This window comes from Cyphomyrmex costatus, unplaced genomic scaffold, assembly GCF_001594065.2.
Source record: "Cyphomyrmex costatus isolate MS0001 unplaced genomic scaffold, Ccosl1.0 scaffold222, whole genome shotgun sequence".
NCBI lineage: Eukaryota > Metazoa > Arthropoda > Insecta > Hymenoptera > Formicidae > Cyphomyrmex > Cyphomyrmex costatus.
The window spans coordinates 6,029-14,804 of NW_017276280.1; the positions used below are offsets into that span (position 1 = coordinate 6,029).

Genomic DNA, 8,776 nt, shown 5'->3' on the forward strand with positions numbered 1-8,776 from the left:
TTGAATTATAACAATTTGAGTGAACAGTTTTGTAAATTATGTTACATTATATCACAGTAGTTTATTATATTTTATACAAGTAGTTTATTATATTTTAAGGAAGAAATTGTAAAATATGTTTTATCTTTGAGAGAGATATATATTACATTTTCTATTCAATAATTTATATAAAAATTTCTTCATTTTTCAAGTTTTTTCTTTAAAGATAAATGTGTGAACAATAGTTTTAAGTACCACCTTTCACTCTGTATATACAACAAAATTACGTTATTCGAGTAACATGAATGCTGAATTATTCGTGAGAAATGTTTTTTGTTAAGTATAGTATAGTATATAAAAGTGATAAGGTGATTGAAATCACTGGTGCAGCCAACAGTTTTATTCGTTTACTTTGTGCAGTATTATTATGAACATTGCAACAACGTCATAGTTAATATGTGTACAAAAAGTAGAAAAAGATTATTCTCGGATTTATAATTCCTTGAAGAATTCGCTTCGTTTTCGCAAGACTGCACGATATGCATTGTTTAACTTATCTTTGTGCATGATATGCGTTTCTGTTTCTGTTTTATTTTTGTGCTTTTCCATCATGCATATCATGCAGCAGTCATATTACATCATCAATTTAATTCTTGCACGGTAGCCGAAGTCTAAGCAAGAAGCGTTTCTCTGTTAGAACGGCGGACTATATTATCGCAGCGCGTGTTCTCCGTTGCACAAATGCAGTCCCTCCCAAAGGGCGGCTCGTCCGTTAATCGTTCATCTCGCGATTAGAAATCTGTTCTTCCTGCGTTTCTTCCTTACTTCCGTGGTCGACCGTTTCGCTGCATGAAGCAACCCTTGAAGGAATTTAATCTCACGTCAATCTCGCCCTCCTCCAACTGAAATGTGTTCATCGTTCGTTATACCGTTCAGTTCGCATGAGTGAAATTATATACCGGATACGTACTAGATGTGTAGCACGTAAAGCGACATGGTAACCAAACGCAATTAACGGAATTGGTATTCCACATATACCGGTACCTGATCAAATAAATAGATCTCCTTGTAACAGGACGGCGATACGCATTCCCGGATGCATCGTGTTTTGGCGACGCTGTCGCTCCTGTGTTGCGATAGCATCTTGCAAGCGCCGCTTTCCTCGCAAGCCTGCTCGAATTGTCTGAAGAGGAGCTCCTGCAGCACGGGAATTGATCATTAATAATATTGATTTGACCATTACATTTTACCTCTTAATCGTTATAAAAGTTTAAATACATAAAGGTATTAATAGCGCAATATTGAAAATATAAATCGCTTTCGTATTTTCCCTCCTGCATATTTTGCTGAAATAAATTGTATGCTTTGATTATTCTGTATATAAAACGTTGCAAATGGATTTTGCGGTTAATTTCGAGAATGTGAATATTAATGTTTATTTCTGTACGAGAAAAAAAATTTTCTGTTAGTACATGTGTTATCGATAGAATAATGCTTACAGCATTCCGCGCCGCGGCGGGATAAAGCGGAATGCAACAATTGATTTGTGCCTGTCAAAAGATTAACCCCAATTAAGGCCAATGAGACTTCCAGTAGCGTGACACGTATATACATCTTTAATTTCTTTCGCGAATAACTTCGCGTCCGTCTTTTTTTGCGCAAATAAAAGCACTGCGGCAAAATATAACATCTTTGAAAGAGAACATCTGCCAAGAACGTAATATAGGAAAATACGTACATATATAAGGTCCTTTTATTTTATTTCCTAGCTAGAAGATACGATTGTGCAGAGAATACGTTTCTGATATGCATTTAAGCTAACAATAGAACTATCCGTAAAATTAAAAAGAGAGAGAGAGAGAGAGAGAAAAGGATTTTAAAAATAGTTTTGTGAAGCTTTCTTCTTTTTTAAGTCACATAAGCAAATTATTTTTAACTATATAAAACTTTTCTTTCTAATATATTTTTTTACAATATACAACATTAGGAAAAATGTCTTGTTCTATGAACCAATAAAACACTGTATTTTATAAAACTAGATTTTTTAATTAGCATAAATAAATATTTTTGTTATTTACAAAGCAAAGAAATTATTTTGCAAAATCAATTAATTTTTTGTTATACAATACCATATATATACAAAATGTTGGTTGCTGTCAAAAAATGACTGAACTAAACAGTTTTGTTAAAGTATTTGAAAATTCAGCTAAATATAGATTCAGCTAAATTTAGAAATAATATTTTTGTGATCTATCAGAATAATTATATACAATGAATCACAAAACAATTATATACATTCAAGTTGGTTGCTAAAATGCTAAAATTTTTTGCAATTTGCAGCATTACTTATGCATGAATATAGATAATATTTGAACTTCCTATATAAATTATAATATTATGGTAGTCCAGTAAATTTTCTGTAAATTTTTATATATTTTATAAAATTGTTTAGTGTATTTTTTCTGATTTTATGCAAAGAGGCTATAAATATTATTTTTGTAATTTATCCTCCGTTCGATGAAACAGGGTCTTTCGATCGCTGTGTTATATTGCGAAACTGTGTTGTTGTTCCAAATGCAAATATTCGTAGTTACTTTCAAGTACATCGATGTACACTTTGACCTTTAGCCAAATCTCTCTCGAGTTAATGTCAGATCGATTGTTTGGTTCCTCCACTGGATTGCTATCTGATTCCGATTTTATTTCCTTGGTCGTAAATGTTACTGAATGTTTCTCTCATCATGTTGCTAAATTTAAATTTTTTTTCACAGAGACAAAGATATAATAGTTTTTTATATAATTTCGAATTCTACCAATATATAATCATTTATGTTTTACATATACTGGCTAGATTAAAAATATTTTTATAGCCAATTAATGATCTCCGTGCAAAGAGAGACGGATTGGAGCACCGTTCTTAATCGTTCAACTTGAGAATTGGTGTACCAAAGCCAGCTTATCGTTAACACTATGTTCTTAACATCGTAAAATTGCCCTAAAAGAGGATTGTTCCCCATAACCTCTCTGTATCAGCGTTCACTAGGTATCATTCGTAGGGTGGACTTTAATGAATTACATGGACAACTCACGTTCTTGGTAGTCTCCTTATATGGGTATTCTGGGAATGTGAAGGTCTTTGCGAGGGATCCTGGTCCTTCTTGAAGATGTCCGACGACGAGAATCAGGCTGAGCGCGAATACCACCCCCGCCGCCATGTTGAGCGGAGTTAGTGACCGATCAATAAACGGGGATGGCGCTCCGATTTCTCTATCGAGTTTCTAGGTGGAAAATAAGAAACTTTTAGGCCTAATGAGTCGTAAAAGATTACCTTTGAGTTGATGGAATATTAAATTGTAAGATTTGTAATATTTAAAAGCAAGCAAAAATATGTTAGTGTCGAAACCATATGTCTTTCCGTCAGATAGCACAGAGAGTTTAAAAAGAATTCAGTCGCTGTCATCAATTCTGAGTTCATTTCCAGATGCAACAAAAAGGTCTTCTTCTAAAAAATTAAAAAAAAATTCTTTTTGCATTTAAAAATGAACTCAGAATTGATGACAATATGACTATCTAAGTTTACACTTCTTTTGCATTGTTACATTCGCAGCAGATCATTTAACATTTTATTCTTTCTTTTATTTTTACGTTTTATTCTTTTTATTTTCTTTTTTTTATCCATAAAATTCCAAATTGTTTTTTTTTATCATACATTACAATCAAAAACTTTTACTCTATACAGCTCGATTAAATGAGTTTTACAGTTTTATTTTATGATCTACATAAATTTTCATTCATATGTATAGCTTATCTTCACTTATGTGCTATTTTATTTTGCAGTATTACTGATACCTTACTTCTTCCGTGAATATTTTATTTTTCTTTTTGTTGATATAATTCGACGCGCGAACGTTAACTTTGAAAAATATTAAACTTATCCGTGCAATTAAGTAATTATTTTATATGCAATAAAATTATTATTATCTAATGCATTAGTTTACATTTCTTCCTATCTGTTAAATAATAATAAATAAGGTCGAACGTAAACCAACATTTCTATTAATTTTCAAAACATACTTGAATTTTTTTTATTAATGATGATTTTTTTATACGGATATCTAATGGTAGTTAATGAGAGTTTCCTCAAGCAAAAGCCAATATTTTTATTTTAACAAGCATCAACATGTGTCTATTAAATTTTTACTTTTGTAAGATCCAATAAAATTTAATGGTGGCTCTCGTGAACTTTCGATGCCGTTGCGATTCGCGCAGTGACATGCGAATTTACCGATAACTTTATATAGCAGCGCAGCTGCGATATTTGCATAAAACGTATCGAGGCGTATGCAACAGAGCGCAGTAGCATTTATCGTTTCGATGTGTATGCGAACGGTGAACGAGATGGTGAACGTTTTTGCTGGGTTAGGCGTTGTGCACCACCAATCCCAAATTCCGCGCGCGGCTTTCGTGCCATTAATTCGAGATTTCGGCGGCGATTAGCAACAGTTCCGGCTCGCCCGATATGTTCCTCTTGTCCCTTGTGTGATTGCAACATTCTGCCAGTTGCATGGATAGCTCATGTAACAACGCAAAGAAATGTCGCAGATAGAACGAATATTTTCCTTCGCTTTGGATTTAATGAAATCATTGATTGATCGATAATTGTACAGTTCTTTATAATTCCGTTTATGTTATAAACTGTGTGTGTGTGTGTGTTGTGCGTTATAATTTAATACATAATTCATTATAATTACAGTTACAATTGTTTTCTCGATCTCCAATTTCCAATCAAATCACTTAAAAGAAGAGATGATTTCGTAAATCTCAAATTCTATATGAAAAAATGTCTGGAAAATATTTTACCATAAAATGTTTTCTCTCAAATTTTATGAAAATTTTGTATGTTTGCGATTATATCGTGCTAATAATAACCGGTATAATTATGGTTAAAGTCGTGATATTTAAAGAAAACTAATCATTTTATTTCTCGGCAATTTCCTGAAATTGCATATTATAGCATAGAATTAATGAAATGAGTTTTATTATGCAAAATTTCGGTGAGATGATGAAAGGAAACAGAACCAATTTTTGAATACTTATATACAGATTTATTCTTCATAAAGTTATTGAATTTGTAAAAATAAATAAAATTCGCTTTTACAATTGAATTAGGTGAAATGTCAAGTGTTCAAATTCTATTATGTTTTATGCGACATTCTTTTAAAACGTCATTGTTCACAAAAATTATTAAAAAATAAGGTAATTGTAGAAAAAGGAGAAAAAAAGAATGTTTTAATTAAACTGATACTTAAAGGAAGAAAAAATGTACTTAAAATTATACATAAACTGAATACACACAGATTTTAAAGTTCGAATTTATATTAATCCGTTATGTATAATGTATTCTATTAATTTTTAAAATCTCAAAATATGTTATTATTGATAATAATGTAATAATTTTTGTGTATTAATCTAATACAGTCTGCTTAACTGATATTTTCTTGTTTGTTCGCGTTATAATTACCATATCGATTGGACTGGTGTATTATAATTATCCAGGTGTTAAGCTTGGATACAGGCTACTTTTTGTCTCGTCGTAATTACCTTCTCTCGCTCGATTGAAATTCATAATTAAACCGTTAGGTATATACACACTTGACATAAAATTCGTAGCTGAGCGTGTCGAAGATTAATTGAAGATTCTGATTGTAAATTAATTACATCCTTTGTGCGATGTAAAATAGTAGAAATTGTGTATAATGCAACTATTTTCCATCTTAGCCAGTTTGTTTTAACAGTTAAGTTAATTAATATTATTAATATCAAATTAGTTAATGATGTTAATATCGACTAATATTATATCTACAATATGTATATAATATGATTATATGCTCCCTTTTGTGAATAAAGAAATAAAAAATTGCTTTTTTATATTTGAATGATTAATAAGTACGTGATTATTAAGATCGTATAGTAATACAATGAGAATTTCTGTTTAAGCGGAATGATGAAATTTCGTCTCTGTAGAGTAAATTATATCTTGTTGGTACAAACGTAATTAACGTTGCATACCTATATAGTTCTCGAAGAGAGAGAACGATAAGCAAGAGCGATTCTCCCGGGTGACGTATTTCATAGTTAGAATGTCACGATAAGAAACAATGAAATACGGAGAACGATCACAAAATACGAAAATCCTTTGTGTGTTATATCCTTGGATATATGACTGCAATACGCCACATGTCGGTGTAGTCTTAAGCAAAAATATTAAATATATGTACAATTAAACATAAGTAGTAAATTTTACAATTAATATCTGCAGATACTATTTGTTTTAAAATAAAAGAAAGTAGCTATCAATTCAATTTTTACTGATAATTCTTTTTGAAATGAAACTTGAAACCTGTGCGCTCTGTGATCTGTTTACAATCGTTTACAACCGGTACAATATGACGATCGAGTGTTGACAAGTTTATACTATAGTATTATAGGTCATCAATATTATGTTTCTCGAAATTTGCTAAATTTAAATTTGTTGCAAAGTTAAACTTTAATATAAACGACGAAAGTGTAATGAGGTGTTGTTTTACTTTTGCTCGTCAATAACAAGTTCAATTCATACAAATTTTAAATGCAAATTTATAGATATAAATTCGTAAAATATTAAAGATTCAATTAACAAAGAATAAACATTTTATAAATACTTTTTCATATAAATTTATACAAATCTTTTAGCATCCAATTGTAAAACTATAATTTGTTTAGCTTACACATAAATTTATTTTTAGATATGCTATTTTATTTCTAATAATTTGAAGTTTATTAAAAACAAGTACAAAACATAATAATTGCACATCATTTTAATGTCAATATTACTTTAAAAACAGAAATTAGAAGAAATTTCAAGATAATTTCAGTGGTAGACAATAACAGAAGTTGATTTAATTGCAATGTAATTAAGTATACTAAATGCCAAAGTGGCTAATCTTGCAATGGTTAGAGAGAGTTATTCGAATCAAGACAGAATTCGTATTATATTTGTACTTAACAATCTCTTATTTCACAATAATTTTTTATTATTATATATTACTTTCATTTCCCCTCTTCCCCTTATATTAGAGTATAATTGTAAAATAAATAGTTTAATATAGTATGATGTGTAAATATAAATATACAATATATAATAAAAAATACATTGTTTTATAGTAAATTAAATTACATGCATATAATAAATTATTTTTTTTGTCTCTGTAAAATTGAAAAACATTATATTGCATCGACAAACGCGTCTGTTATTAAGTAACTATGAAATACTAAGGAGAAATGTCCTTGCCTACCAAAATACATATAATTATACTCGATTTGCACGCTATAATTGTTAATTCAAACTCAATTTACCAAGGTTCTTGACCGCGATATCGCATTTCGCGCGGGCCATCATACGAAGGAGGAAATGAAAGCCGCGAGAATTGCATTCCGCTGTTAACGGAATTGCGTGCCGCGAAATTTTGTATCGATGTCTCTCTCTCTCTCTCTCTCTTTCTCTCCCTCTCAAGGCAGATTCGTGCATTGCGAACTGGGACAGCGATACACAGTTGTGTCGTGAGCCCCTGATTTATCGGTGCGCCCCTGAAAAGCCCCCTGATACGATGCGACGGTGGTCCCCTTGGCATCGAATATAGCACACAAATCCTCTCTGCAATTTCTGGGCGGAAAGGGGCGGCAGCAGATTTCCCCACGTTATTGACCATGCAAATAAGGATCGACAATAATAGGTATCGTTGACACGCAGGCAAACAAGATCTATCCCATTCCCCGAATGCGCGTTCACAACGTGAGATTGCATATACGTGTGCGAATCAACTGTCAACTTGGATCTCTAGTATTGCGTATTATTCACCTCGCAAATACACGACGCGATTTAGTCGTGGCCACGATTTAATTTAAAAGAAGACGTATCGAGCCACTAATAAAATCTCAGGAATTATCGGAAGATTTTCTCCAATAGAAAATGCCGCTCTTTTATTAAATGTGTAACAGACGCAGTAATCTTGTTACTTTATCTGGAATTTTATTTTATTATTAATTCCCACGAAAAGTATCTTGCTTGTTACTTGTTAAGAAGAACACGTAACGCCATGTATATACAATGGATGATGAATTACAAGCGTAAAGCTCTCTTATTAGCGTATAACAGCTATTAGCTTGCATTTCCGTGTAATGATCGTTAATTATTGAGCTTTGATATAATTCAACAGTACTTAATCGTACAAAACCTTCACGTATAAACTAATCAAATCTCAGGAACTATCTGAGGAACGATTTCCTTATTTCCAATGAGAAATATTGTTCTTTTATTAAATATTTTATTAAATATCATGATAATCTCTTGTTATTTAAATTTATCGGGAATTTTATTTTATTATTAATTCTCACGAAAAATATCCGACATGTACTTGTTAAAAAGAACATATAATGTTGTGTATATAATGGACGAATACAAGCGTGAAGCTCTTTTATTAGCGTATACCGTTATTAGGGTAGCTTGCGCATTTCTGTATAATGATCATTAATTATTGAGCTTCGAGTCTGGTTTAATGATACTTAATCGCCAATGCACGAATACCCTCATGCATAAACTTCGTAACCCCTTTCTAATTCCCATTGTCACTATTAAAGATCAATAGGTCAACCGTTAAATTAGTCTTTAATTAAAAGCATTACTTATTCATAGATTATTGCGTGACGATACATATTTTAGATACGAATAGTTTATAACTATAGTATTCGATTTGCTATT

The 8,776-nt window shown here is 31.3% G+C and overlaps 1 protein-coding gene across 1 annotated transcript; it reads right to left on the bottom strand.

The window, feature by feature from the left end:
* Positions 1–328: 328 nt before the first annotated feature.
* LOC108773834 (uncharacterized) lies at positions 329–3,194 on the bottom strand. Its single transcript, XM_018539772.1, has 3 exons — positions 3,069–3,194; positions 1,024–1,176; positions 329–881 (listed from the first exon to the last, which is right to left on the bottom strand). Exons 1-3 carry the CDS (start codon positions 3,192–3,194, stop codon positions 801–803), a joined length of 360 nt encoding a protein of 119 aa, XP_018395274.1. The 3' UTR covers positions 329–800.
* Between the last annotated feature and the right edge of the window lie 5,582 nt (positions 3,195–8,776).

Excerpts from the sequence above, each read along its gene's own strand:
- LOC108773834 (XM_018539772.1), bottom strand. The coding sequence starts at position 3,194 with ATGGCGGCGGGGGTGGTATTCGCGCTCAGCCTGATTCTCGTCGTCGGA. Across the intron at positions 1,177-3,068 it reads ATAAGGAGACTACCAAGAAC|GAGCTCCTCTTCAGACAATT; the intron begins GTGAGTTGTCCA and ends CCCGTGCTGCAG. Across the intron at positions 882-1,023 it reads AGATCTATTTATTTGATCAG|TTGGAGGAGGGCGAGATTGA; the intron begins GTACCGGTATAT and ends AACACATTTCAG.